At 48.5% G+C, this 14,113-nt stretch overlaps 1 protein-coding gene across 1 annotated transcript; it reads left to right on the top strand.

Annotated features, from left to right (window-relative positions):
- Positions 1 to 230: 230 nt before the first annotated feature.
- Positions 231 to 12,357, top strand: PRDM9 (PR/SET domain 9; the record flags this gene model as incomplete). The annotated part of the gene is given in 8 exon segments (XM_006108526.2): positions 231 to 338; positions 3,497 to 3,546; positions 5,580 to 5,736; positions 6,327 to 6,428; positions 6,628 to 6,899; positions 7,318 to 7,385; positions 8,460 to 8,653; positions 11,338 to 12,357. Coding segments are annotated over 8 exon segments (1,907 nt in total), but the record flags the coding sequence as incomplete, so codon positions are not given.
- Between the last annotated feature and the right edge of the window lie 1,756 nt (positions 12,358 to 14,113).

Below are 14,113 nucleotides of genomic sequence, written 5' to 3'. Positions count from 1 at the left end.
GGGGTGACGGGAGGGGGTGACCGGGAGGGGGTGACGGGACTCGCGGGGGGTGGGGGTGGAGTGACGGGAGGGGGTGACGGGAGGGGGTGACGGGACCGCGGGGGGTGGGAGTGGGGGTGGGGGGCTCCGTCCAGGGCGCCCCGGGCTCCGCGCTCCCGGCCGGCGCTGGCTCTGCTGTTCGTTCCCTCAGCTCTTCGCCCGCAGGACAGACTTTCTTTCTCTCCTTCCAGGTCTCAGGGCCCCTCGACCCGCGTTCATGTGTCGCCGCGGGAGGACCGCCAAGCCCCGGGCCGAGGACTCCGAGGACTCGGATGACGAGTGGACCCCGAGGTCGCGAGGTGCGGGCGGAGGGCGCGCAGGTGCCTGACCCCGACCGGGGTGCAGGTCGGGCGGCCTCTCGGGAGTTACCAGGGACGAGCAAGAGGCAAAGCAGTTACACAGCCAGGGGCTGTTCACATAAACCCCTTTTTATTAATACATTTATTGAGAGAGAGAGAGAGAGAGAGAGAGAGAGAGAGAGAGAGAGAGAGAGAAACCTCCATCGCTGCCTCCTGCAGGCTCCCCACCGGGATCGTGCCGGGAACCTGGTCTGGGGCCCTGACGGGGATCCATCCGGGACCTCACGGTTCATAGGTCGAGGCCCAACCACTGGGCCACACTGGCCAGGTTCATAGAACCTCTTTAAATGTGTAACAATAATTATATACAGATTTAGTATTGACACTATCACAGAGGTCCCCCATTTCTCCCCCTTTGCTCACCTCCACCCAGCCCCACCCCCTAAATCTATAATAATAAAACCATAATATGCAAATCCAGGGAGGACCAGCTGAAGGACCCACCAGATGACCAGGCTATGACACCCACTGGCATTAGGACAGCCAAGGCCTGTGCAATGCAATCGGTCCAGCACCACCATCCCCCATGATGCCCTGCAGAGGGAGGCCCAGGCCACTAGCCTCTGGGTGATCAATGGGGGCTCCCCATGTTGATGTTCTTTGTGAACGGTGACGCTGAGATGAGCTCATCGTGCAGGATTAAGTTTAGAGAAGCAGAGGGCTACAGCTCGCTCAGGCAAGTAGCAAAGCCCCCAAAGCTCTCATGGCTTTTATTTGGGGAATACAGCAAATAACAATGGAGTACAGCAAGTGACAATGACTAGCAGGCATGCTTATGAGATCATCTGAGCTAAGTTATACATTACACTATTAATTTCCTCTGTTATACAAAGACCCTTTCCACCTGCAGCAGTGTACCCTCCCTGGCTTTCCATGCCCTCATGGACTGTTTATCACCTCAAGGAAAGTTCTGCCTCTGAACAATAAGTCTTGCGTGCAAGACTTTGTTCTGACGTGGCCCGCTTGCAGGCTCCCACCTTTCCTTGGCAGAACATCCTCTCATAGTTAACTTCAATCCGCTTGACCAGCTACACCCCATCACCCCAAAGAGGGAGGTCCAGGCCACCAACACAGGGCTGCCAGAGGGGACAGAGGGCACAGGCCGGGCTGAGGGATTCCCCCACCCCCAACCCTCCGCACCCAGTGCATACATTTATAAATTTTGTGCACTGGGGCTCTATACACACAGACTATATATATTTTAAGCTGTTCTCCTCTGGGAGCACACCCTCCCCCCTCGCTCCCCCCTCTACTTCCCCCCCAGGTGTGCATCTCCTAAACTAAGAGACCCAGGAGACTTGCACCAGGGAGTACGGGCAGTGGCAGCTCATTCAGGCTAACCCCCTGAACCTGTCTCCAAGGCCCCTTTTCTATGACTTTCCAATGAGCCAAATCCGCCCGCCTAGGCTGAACTCTTTCCTATAACCTTTCTAGAGCAACACAGCAGCCCAGCCTAGGCTCTCTCCTGCTGCTGCTTCTATCCTAAGCCCTTCCTTGTTTCACTGTCCCCAGCTTTAATAAACATTCTCTCAAAATAAAAATAAATAAATAGTCATGGCTGGGTGGCTCAGTTGGTTGGAGCATCCTCTCATACACCAAAAAGGTTTCGTGGTCCATCCCCAGTCGGGGTGTGTATGGGATACAACTCATCGATGTTTCTCTCTCACATCCATGTTTCCCTCTCTTTCTTTCTCTTCCTCTCTCTCTAAAATCAATAAACATATGTCCTCAGGTGAGGATTAAAAAATAATAATAGAGGGAGATAAATGGTGATGAATGAGCAATAAAATAATTATATATTAATAGAACATTAATAAGTAAGTATACAAAAATATAAAAGTGAGTAAAAAAATACCTAATTCAGAAGAGTTGTCATCACATAGAAGGAGGAAGGTCTGACAGGTGAGCCGTGCTCTAAGACCTCCATAGGGACATATGGGAAAAGTATTGCTCATGGTAGTTAGGGGGTTGGGTTGTGGGCCAGGGTAGGAAGTAGTTCATCGCTGTATCAGGTTCCATGTCAGCCATGGCATCATCTGCCAGGTTTCATGAAAGTCTGGTTGGTAGGGTCCGTAGTTCCATGGGTCTGAGGTTGAAACATAGCTGAGGTCACAACGTTATCTCTAACTTCCCCGAAACTCTGTTTCTGTGGTGAATAGACCTGAGTCTTTGTTCCTAAGACTGTGTGATGCTGAACAGAATCTAGTGATTAGGGAAGGTGGGCACAGTCCATATGTGCAAAGGAGGAAGGATAAGAAAGAAAGGAGGCAAGGTGGTCCTGGTGCCATTGGACTGGACAAAGCCAGTGTGAAGACAGAAGACAGGAGAGAAAGGGCCAGGTTGCACAGTGGAGTTTCTTTGCAGTTACATGAGCTTTATTATACTTGTGTCATGAAAGGACAATTTTTTTTTGCTTTTTAGGTCAATTTTATTTTTTAAATCCTCACCCAAGGATATTCATTGAATCTAGAGAGAGGAAAGGAGGGAGACAGAAAGGGAGACAGAAACATCAATGTGAGAGAGGAACATCCATCAGTTGCCTCCCATGTACGCCCAGTAAGGATCGAACCCGAAACCTTGTGGTGCACAAGACGATACTCCAACCAACTGACCCGCCCAGCCAGGGATAGGCCAATTTAAATATATATATTGAACAGAGGATGAAGTACAGATGGGTTTTTGTCTGTTTTTTAAACATTTAAGAAAATTAGCTGATGCTCCCAATAAAAGCATAAGCCTAATGAAACCTCAGAAAACATTTTCCAATCATCCTTGGTCTGTCCTTGGATTACTCTCTAATTCAGAATTCTGAAAGAATAAGAATCTCCAGATTTTGAAACAATTGCCAACCAAAACTGATTTCTCACCCGGCAGGCATGGCTCAGAGATTGAGCATCAACCTATGAACCAGGAAGTCACAGTTCAATTCCCGGTCAGGGCACATGCCCGGGTTGTGGGCTCGATCCCTGGTGCGGGGTGTTCAGGAGGCAGCTAATCCATGATTCTCTATCATCATTGATGTTTCTATCTCTCTCTCCCTCGCCCTCTGCCTTCCTCTCTGAAATTATATATATTATTGATTTCTCACCATCTTTTAGCTAAACCTTCTTCGGTGGCCTTCAGAGTGGAACAGAATAAACATCAGAAGGTGAGTATTTCCCAAATCCTGTTGAAAAGAAAATCTTCCTCCTGGATGCAAATGCAGGGAAGAGGAGGAAAAATCACAGTGCACCCTAGAAATTGCCACCTTCCTTTCCTGACCTCTTCAACAAAATGCTCAATATCATCTTAGTCCTTAATAACATCACCATATAGTAGCTACCACGGGTTTTATCTTCACAACACTTCTGACTCTAAGAATTCTACGTGAATAAACTCATTTACACCTTACCACAACCCTATGAGGTAGGTACTATAACTATCACCATTTCTAAAGAGGAAACCAAGGTTTCAGACATATACAAGTGTGTGATTATATGTCTGAGATCACAGTATCGGTGGTCGTGCAATCTAATCCATAGCTTCATCTCTAAACCACTTACAAGCTCATTAAAATTTCCATAGTTTTATGCACTTTCCATCTTATCCATCCATGATTACATCTTTCACTGACTGCTGATTCCAAACGCTATGCTGCAGTGAGAGATGCACTAAGACTTCCGACTCGCGGAAGCTCACTGACATCTAGGCAGTTTGCACGGTGCATGGTCCCACATGAAGAAGGACATAGGAACCCCAGCATCAGAGCCTCCCGGTCAAATAAAAGAAGGCATCTCTCAACTCTAGGGAGCTTCAGGCTTGACAATTGAGAAACAATAAACAATAAAGTGACTTAAGGACTTCATAGAGATGACACACTATTCAATAGAAACTCATCCATCTGGAACTGGTTTTGAGTGCTCATTCCAGTAAGAAGAAGTATGGCTTTTTTCTCTGAGCTCTAATTAGGCCAGTGTCATCTTGTTTGAATCATTTGCTCTGCCTGCCTACCTCTGCATTGTGAGATCTTTGGTTCACACCAGATTCTTCTCTTCTAGAAGTCCCAGGCCCAGCTCAGGGCCCCCTGAATGTTTGCTGAATGAGTGCTTTCAAATTTACAAATTAAAATAGAATAGGGTCAAAGAATAATAAAGATAATTTACATGTGATTTCAAATATAGAGATGGCTGAGAGGTACATTGATAGCAGGACTGTAATCTTGCATTCACACTGTATCAGAGCTCACAGAACACTTTGGAGAACATTATATTTCATGTTCACTATATCATTAAGAATTAGCATGGTATAGGTCAGGAAAATGAAGAGAACTAGCTAGTAGCACAACCTTATTCAAACAGAATTGGTGGGAACCAACTAATCTAATTACAAATATTCTTTCCATGATATAGTAATTTGCACATTTTAACATAATTTTCTTTATTGTCATGATAGGTTTCTGCCAGCCATTTCTTTTTAAAAATGTATGTTTTTACTGATTTTAGAGAGAGAGGAAGGGAAAGGGAGAGAAGCATCAGTGAGAGAGAAAAACATGGATCGGTTGCCTCCTACACAGACCCCAACCAGGGATCTAACCCATAACTGGGGCATGTGCCCTGACCGGGAATGGAACCGGCAAACCTTCAGTTCAACCAACTGAGCTACACCAGCCAGGGCTCTACCAACTATTTCTTTCTTTCTTTCTTTTTTTCTTAATCCTCACCCAAGGATATTTTCTCATTGATTTTTAGGGAGAATAGAAGAGAGAGGGAGAGATAGAAAAAAATATCGATGTGAGAGAGACACATTGATTAGTTGCCTCCTGCATAAGCCCAGACCAGGGCCCGAGCCAGGGAAGAGGAGCCTGCAACCAAGGCACTCGCCCTTGATCGAAATCGAACTCAGGACCCTTCAGTCCTCAGGCAGACACTCTATCAACTGAGCTACACTGGTTAGGGCTCAACTATGTCTTATTCTCTTCCCAGTATCTTTCATTCCCACTGTTCTATAAAGAAAGATCCTTAAGGCATGGGTTCTAGTCTTTGATTCAAAACCCACATTGGCCATTTCTTTTTCCTCTAATATTCATACTTCCCAGGTATTTCAAAGAGTTGTTGAAGTGTTCATTAAAGTCATGTATATCATAAACCCTACATAATTAAATAAATGCGTGTTACCTTTTAATATGTGACTTTCACATTGAAGGCAAAGTCCAGGGCGCCATTAAGTAATGAGTCTAGTTTGAAGGAATTGTCGAGAACAGCAAATTTGTTGACCACAAGTGGCTCAGAGCAGACCCAGAAACCAGTGCCCCCTCCTGGAGAAGCAAGAACCTCCGGACAGCACCCTAGATGGAAATTGGGTAAGTTAAATACTTTGGAGATTTCAGTTCCACTACTTCCTCTAGAAAGGCTGATCAGTATAGCCTAGGTATGTGGGGTGGACTTTGCATAGGCCTGGATTTAAAACTGGATTTGAAAGCTTCATTAGCACTGAAGCTTTCTCTCTGAGCTCCTAAATGCTAATGTGTAAAGTGAACATAAGGAAACATGGGTCACATATAGTTTGAAAGCATTAAATTAAATCTCAAACAATTGACAGATGCAAGTTGTCCAATAAATCCATCTGTGATAATAGCAACCATATTATCTTGGTGTTGTGTACCCAGGTCTTTACTCATTGCCTAACACATAATGTGCCCTCAATACATACTTTATGAATGACTAAAGGTTGGGAGGTTGAACCTCATAATGGGATCATCTAGAAACTAAAATTGAATCAGCCATCGGTAGTCAGTGTGGAGTGCTAGTCTTTTAGTTAACGGAGGAAAATACCAGATACTATAATACAACAGGTGATCATTTGATGGGAGGACATTGTGTGTTTTCTGACAAGACAGGGACTCATGTTCCAGACCTCATCCCCTCAGTCACCTGCCCTTCTCCCATGTAGACCTCAGGAGAAAGGAGATCGAAGTGAAGATGTATAGCCTACGAGAGAGGAAATGTCGTGTCTACCAAGAGATCAGCGAGCCCCAGGACGATGACTACCTCTGTAAGCTGACCCTCACCAAGGAGCATGTTATGTCCTTGATGCAATAATTTCACCTCGTCTCTGGGTGCCCAAATCATTCCCTTCCTCTCGTGACCGGGAGTACAGGACTGAGGCTCACTGATGTGAGCTCTTTCTGAAGCTCTTCATGTCCAGGAACATGCACTGCACCCTGACTAATACCTGTTGCTCTTGCCTCCAGATTGTGAGAAGTGTCAGAACTTCTTCATTGACAGCTGTGCTGTGCATGGGCCTCCTACGTTTGTAAAAGACAGTGCCGTGGACAAGGGGCACGCCAACCGCTCAGCCCTCACTCTGCCCCCTGGGTTGAGAATCGGACCATCAGGCATCCCTGAGGCTGGGCTTGGAGTGTGGAATGAGGAATGTGATCTGCCGGTGGGCCTGCACTATGGCCCTTATGAGGGTCAGATCACAGAAGATGAAGCCATAGCCAACAGCGGCTACTCCTGGCTGGTGAGAAGTTTACCTCTTCCCTGTCCTCTGTCTTCCCCGTCCCTCCTGTGGCTTGGTGGGCCCCCACCTTCTACATGCTGGGACATGGATGGGGACAATATGGTTAGTTAGCTCTGTGTACTGAGCGGACTTTGCATGAACATGGAGCTCCTCTCTAAGGATCAGAGGGTAAGTGGGAGCAAAGTGGTACAGACTCCTCCCTTGTGTGGCTCCTGCTTAATGGACAAATCGACTCAGGCGTGTAGATGATGAGTAAGAAAAATATCCTGTGATCACCATTGGCAGCTGAATCACCATGCAGGCTGAAAGAGATTTGATGACAGTAAAGTAATTATTCTATTATGTACACACACACACACACACACACACACACACACACACACACACACAGCCTTTAACTTCTTTTCCTGAAATGCAGATCACCAAAGGGAGAAACTGCTATGAGTATGTGGACGGAAAGGATACATCTCAGGCCAACTGGATGAGGTAAGGTCACTGGGCTTCTGGATGCCAGAGAGGACACTCATGCCTCACTGCCCACACGTCTGTCCTTCCAAGCATGCCTCCCTAGTGGTCTCCCTCAGTCCTCTGTCCCCCTTTTTTCTCCATACAGTGATATTCAACATCAAGAGACATTTAGGAAAAGAAGAGGCATAAGTATAACATATGTCCTCAAAATACAAGTCTCCACTTTGGGCACTGACTGGGAAAAACCTTGAGGATCCTGGATTACTCTGTGATTTATCTAATGGACATTAGTTAAACACCTACTATGTTCCAGTTTAGAGGAAGGAATTCATTACTTACACAGATCACACAATCAATGTCCCTATGGAGGGCTTACTGCAGACGGACATGAAACATTTTATTTCATAAACATTTAACTATAATTTTCCTATTTTTCAAGAAGTGCCCAGTGCCCAGATAGCCTTGAACCAAGGATAGTCTAAACCTGTGGGGGCAGCCCATCATCCCAGCTTCAGTTCTAACTACAACTGGGTGTTGGAGCCTGCAGAGTAATAGTGCTCACGGCCCTTTCCTGAGGGGCTCTCTTGTATCAGGGGAGACAGATTATGAATAAACTACTATTGTTCTGTGTTATTTTTCTAAGACAGAGAGACCTCCACGTTTCTGTGGGAACCTGGGGGAGGCAACTGAACGATGCCTTCAATAAAGTGTGGGGAGACTCGAGAAAGGCCTCTGAAGAGAAAGTAGACTTGGGCTGAGTGTTGAATGATGTGAGTCCTACATCAAGCACCGAGTTCTGTGATGTGATACAGAACCTGACTTGGAGCTTAGAGAAGCTCGAGGTCACCGGGTTTGATGGGAAAGTCTGGAATGAGGCTTTGGAAATGAGGCAGGATGAGCACTGAGAGCAGGACTTAGGGACAGGAATTCACGTGACCTTGTGACAGAGGCTCGGACATTGAACAGAAGCTTCCCCAGGAGCGTGGGTGTGGGTGCCATCAGAGCTGAGGGCCTTAAGCGTCAGTGAGGATATGACAGGTAGTGGGAACTCATTGCCGGTGTTTTTCTTCCTTTCATCTGCCTCAACCCCAGGTATGTGAACTGCGCCCGGGATGACGAAGAGCAGAACCTGGTGGCCTTTCAATATCACAGGCAGATTTTCTACCGAACCTGCCGGGTCGTGAGGAAGGGCTGTGAGCTGCTGGTCTGGTATGGAGAAGAGTATGGCCAAGAGCTGGGCATCAAGTGGGGCAGCAAGTGGAAGACAGAGCCTGTGGCCGGGAGAGGTGGGCACCACTCTTCTTCAACATGGAAAGAAAGAATTCTTAGAAGTTTTCAGGGTCCAACTCTCAAGTAGAGTAAAATCCACTCTAGAGTCAGTAAAGCTTCCAATCAGACGCTTCAGAAATTGATGATTCATCACATAGGTCTTTGATTCTCAGGAACAATTTTAATATTTTTATTTTTGTTCTAATTTTTTAAAATATGCTTTTATTGGTTTTAGAGACAGAGATGAAGGGAGAGGGAGAGGAATATCAATCTGCTGCCTCCTGCACGGCCCCTACTGGGGATCAAGTCCACCACCCAGACATGTGCCCTGACCAGGAATCAAACTGGCTACCTCTGGGTGAATGGGACAATGCTCAACCAACTGAGCCACACTGGCCAGGTTCCATTTTAAAAAATACTTCATGCACAAAATGCACAGCGTCATATAGTCCTGAAAGGATTAGAGGCAAAAAAAAAAAAAAAGTTCTCAGGCACTTAACCAGCTCTCTCATCAAGGCGGGTGGTTTTTTTAAAACACTTTTAGCTGTTTCTTCTTCATTTACTGCATATTTCTAAATGAAATGTGTGTGTTAACATGCATTCATTCATTATTTCAGTGACTTGCCATGTGAATTCCTACTCGGTGCCACACAGGGTTCCGGGAGCTGGACATACAGATTAATACGATGATCAGAATCACTGCTCCTGAGCAGCTGGCTGGTGAAGGAGGGAAGCCCAGGCATACATATGTGCATGTGCTTAATATTACACAGGGGTTAGCGCTTCAGAGAAAACGGGCCCAGGACAAGTGCCTAGGCATCAGTGTGAGGGGAGGGTGGGTGTGTCGGATTCAGAAGGTCAGGGGAGGGCTTTCTCAGGAGATAACATTTACAACACCTGTGGCACAGGGTCCCGAGCAGAGGAAAGAGGTGGGGTATTGAGCTGGCTGAGGGCTACTCCTGTCTCAGTCTCGGTACAGAGGGTGAGAACGGAGGTTGGACAGATGCCTAGCAGCCTGGAAATACAGTGCCTTTGATCCAAGCTGAGATACTGGGGACTTTCCTGATTGAGACGGGACAATTGGGCAGTTTTCAAATGCAGAGTGGCATGTTCTAAAATTATGCTTTGTTAATTTTTTGGAAAATAAACTTCAGTGGGGAATCCCCTCCGAGATTACTTCAACTGCAAGTGAGAGAGGAAGGCGGATTGGCTGGGGAGGGACGGGAGTCAGGAGTGTAAGAAGCAGAGTTGGGGAAATATTTTTGTTGTTGTTGTTAATCCTCACCCGAGGATATTTTTCCAATTTTTTTTTTTTGAGAGAGAGAGTAGAAGGGAGGGGGAGAGGCAGAGAGAGAGAGAGAGAGAGAGAGAGAGAGAGAGATAGCTTGCCTCCCACACACACCCCAACCAGGGCTGGGGATTGAGCTTGTAACCAAGGTACGTGCCCTTGACTAGAATCGAACCCAGGACCCTGGAGTCACCAAGGTGACGCTCTATCTACTAAGCCAAACTAGCTAGGGGATGGTTGGGGAGATATTTTGAAATAGGACTTCCTATTGTATTTGAAATAGGCTAACACTGAAAGAAATCAAGTAGGAATACTGTGTGAGGAAAGACATATCTCCATTTTATGATTTGTGGAAAACTGAAAGAGAAGCAATTGCTAGTTGGGGCCTATGGTTTCTCTATTTTTGAATATTTTTAGTGATTTGAGAGAGAGAGGAAGGGAAACGAAGAGAGAGATAGAAATATCAACATGGATCAGCTGCCTCCTGCTGGGATCGAGCACAGAACCTGGGCATGTGCCCTGACCAGGAATCGAACTGGTGACGTCCTGGTTCATGGGTTGATGCTCAAACACTGAGCAACCTGGCCAGGCCTGTGGTTTTTCTCTTTAACATGACTTAGAAGATACATGTATATGGAAAGGTCACTATAGTCCCACCCATATAAGGAGTGAAATGGCTTCTGATGGTCCTTGAAAGTCCCTAGTTTGCAATCTGTAAGACCTTTTTTCTTTTCAATCCTCATCCCAGGATATTTTTCCATTGATTTTTAGAGAGAGTGGAAGAGGGAGGGAAAGACAGAGAGAAATATCGATATGAGAGAAATACATCGATTGGATGCCTCCTGCACACGCCCTGACCAGGGCCCGGGCTGGGGAGAAGCCTGCAACCAAGGCACATGCCCCTGATGGGAATCAAACCCAGGACCTTTCAGTCCACAGGCTCAGGCTCTATCCACTGATCCACACTGGCCAGGGCTGTAGAAAATACTTTTTTATTTTAAATATATTTTATTGATTTTTTACAGAGAGGAAGGGAGAGAGATAGAGAGCCAGAAACATCAATCAACTGCCTCCTGCACACCCCCCACCAGGGATGTGCCCGCAACCAAGGCACATGCCCTTGACTGGAATCAAACCTGGGACACTTCAGTCCACAGGCCGACGCTCCATCCACTGAGCCAAACCGGTCAGGGCTAGAAAAGACTTCTGATATGGGGTCTCTGGATTTTGAAAGATGAAGTGCAGACAAAGAAAAAGAAAAATAGACTGTGAAGGAACACTTTGTGGGAGGCAGAGCTTGCACTGTCAACACAGTAAGAATGATTCTGGGGCCAGGTCTTGCCAGGAGACAGAGCGTACGGCACAGGCAGCCTTGCCCACACCTGCCCTGACCAAAACTTTCTCCTTCAGCAGAACCAAAGCCAGAGATCCACCCATGTCCCTCCTGCTCTGTGGCCTTCTCCAGTCAGACATTCCTCAGCCAACATGGGAAACGCAATCACCCCTCTGAGATTCTGCCAGGAGCACCTGCAGGAAACCACCTCCAGTCAGAGGAACCCGGCCCAGAGCGTCAGAATCAACAGCAGCAGCAACAAACTGGTCCACACGGCTGGAATGACAAAGCTGAAGGTCAAGAGGTCAAAGGAAGGTCCAAACCTTTGCTTAAAAGGATCAGGCAGAGGGGAACTTCAAGGGCCTCTTTCAAGCCTCCCAACAGACATATGGGGAGCTCCAGTGAGCGTGAGAGAATAAGGGAGGAAGAGCCCAGCACAGGCCAGAATGTGAATCACAAGAACACAGGCAAATTATTTGTGGGAGTAAAAAGGTCAAAAAGTGTAACAATCAAGCATGGAGGGTGTGGGCAAGGCTTCAATGATGGGTCACATATCGACACACACCAGAGGACACACTCAGGGGAGAAGCCATATATTTGCAGAGAGTGTGGGTGAGGCTTTACACATAAGTCAGATCTCATCAGACACCAGAGGACACACTCACAGGAGAATCCCTATGTGTGCAGGGAGTGTGGGCGAGGCTTTAGAGATAGGTCGACTCTCATCACACACCAGAGGACACACTCAGGGGAGAAGCCCTATGTGTGCAGGGAGTGTGGGCGAGGCTTGACAGAGAAGTCAACTCTCATCACACACCAGAGGACACACTCAGGGGAGAAGCCCTATGTGTGCAGGGAGTGTGGGCGAGGCTTTACACGGAAGTCAACTCTCATCACACACCAGAGGACACACTCAGGGGAGAAGCCCTATGTGTGCAGGGAGTGTGGTCGAGGCTCTAGAGTTAAGTCCAATCTCATCAGACACCAGAGGACACACTCAGGGGAGAAGTCTGGTGTTTGCATTGAGGGTGAATGAGTCATTAGCCCTAAATCGCACCTCAGCAGCTGTAGGTCAGTGTAGGCACCACATACCTCATATCCCAGCTCTGAGGGGCTTCAGAGGAAGCCTGCTGGCCCCTTCCCCTCCCCAAGAGTGTAATTAGTACAGAAGTAACTGGTCAAACATCCTCCACTTTTATGAGGAGAGGCAATAGACAAACAGTTCCTTAAGTGCTGTGGGGATGTCAACACCAATGTCCCCAAAGGTGTTTTTGGCCTCGTTTTAATAAAGTTTGTGTCCAGACAAACCTGAAGCTGACATGCCTCATCCCCCTTATCACTGAAAGCAGAGTTCCAGGAGGGCCACAGAGAACGCTCAGCCACAGACCTGAACCCGGGAAGGCGGACTCTGGCGTCAGTCCAGTGAGGTTCCTGCCAGGGAGAGGGATTGAGACAGACTCACCAGGAATGGGAATAGCCCCCCACCAAGCCCTCGGCTTCTCCTGGCTCCTCCCCTGATTCCTCCGACCTCTGTAGCCACAGAGGTGAAAGCCAGGGAGGGCGTGTGTGCACGTGTGTGTGTGTGTGTGTGTGTGTGTGTGTGTGTCTGTGCACGTGCACGCACTGTGCTGCCTCTGTCTGGGCACTGGTCGCCCTCTTCTTGCTGCCTCTGTAGCATTGGCATCTCGTGTGGGGCACAGCATGTGGGCCCCAGGTCCACCCCACAAGGGCTTGAGTCTCAGCTCTGCCCTCACAACTGTGTGACCAAAGGCCAGACCCCCAACGTCTCTGCCTCTTTCCAAGCTATAAAGTGGGAGGGTGGCCCAGCCTTTGGAGTGTCATTCAGAGTGGGGTCAGCACCGGCGCCTCTGGCTCAGGGTGACTAAAACGCGCGTCTCTCAGTGAACAGCGTCTGCCAGGCCTTGAGGTGACAAGGGAGGCAGAGGGAGTGGGACCCTGGGAGCCAGTTCAGAGTTCGAGCAGCCCCACTGCTCTCTGCGTGGACTCGGCTGCCTGAGCAGGAGGCATGGGGTCAGGCATGCGCCTCCCCTCGGCCACCCCCTCCCACTGAGCCTGAGCAGGCGGCACTGTGAGTGACCAGGACACAAGGCCCGCGCCACCCAGCTGAGAGCTGCTGGGTGCACCTCACCTCACAGTGTGTGCGAAGCCCACCTCGCAGCAGCTCCTGGTGCTGGCCTTGTACCTGGGTCCGCGGGTCTAACCCTCCCCTGACCCGTCTGAGATCCTTAATTGCACGTTTCTTACGGGGAGTCTGATGGGCCATGGACCCGCGTGAGCAGAGCAGGCATGCCGTGTCGGTCATCCTGGACACTGGTTCACAGGTAACGTCCACCGAGGCCGGGAGCACCGACCCTCATGGGCCCATGGGTGGGAGTCCAGCGAGGCTCCAGGGAGCAGGTAAGCGTCTGCCTTGGGAGGTGAGGGGGCCGATAGCAACCAGAGGCCCTGCTTTTCTTACAACAGAGCAGACGTCAATGCAGGAAGCAGGCACACCCAGTGAGGGCCCGTCAGCCCTCAGCCTGAGGGACCTAGCACAGCACCTGTTCCTGGAGGAGGGCTCCGGAAGGGGGCACCCAAACCCACGACCTGGGACCATGACCTTCCCTCTCCCGCCCGGCAGGTGTGGCTCAGTGGTTGAGCATCGACCTATGAGCCAGGAAGTCAGGGTTCAATTCCTGGTCAGGGCACATGCCCGGGTTGTGGGCTTGATCCCCAGTGCGGGGCCTGCAGGAGGCAGGAGATCAATGACTCTCTCATTGATGTTTCTCTCTCTCTCCCTCTCCCGTCCTCTTGGAAATCAATAAAAACACATTAAAAAAAAAAAAAAAGAACCTT

This window comes from Myotis lucifugus, unplaced genomic scaffold (genome assembly GCF_000147115.1).
Source record: "Myotis lucifugus unplaced genomic scaffold, Myoluc2.0 scaffold_2583, whole genome shotgun sequence".
In the NCBI taxonomy this organism is placed as follows: Eukaryota; Metazoa; Chordata; class Mammalia; order Chiroptera; family Vespertilionidae; genus Myotis; species Myotis lucifugus.
The sequence above is the reverse complement of the archived record's forward strand: the minus strand, read 5'-3'. Positions and strand labels throughout refer to the sequence as shown.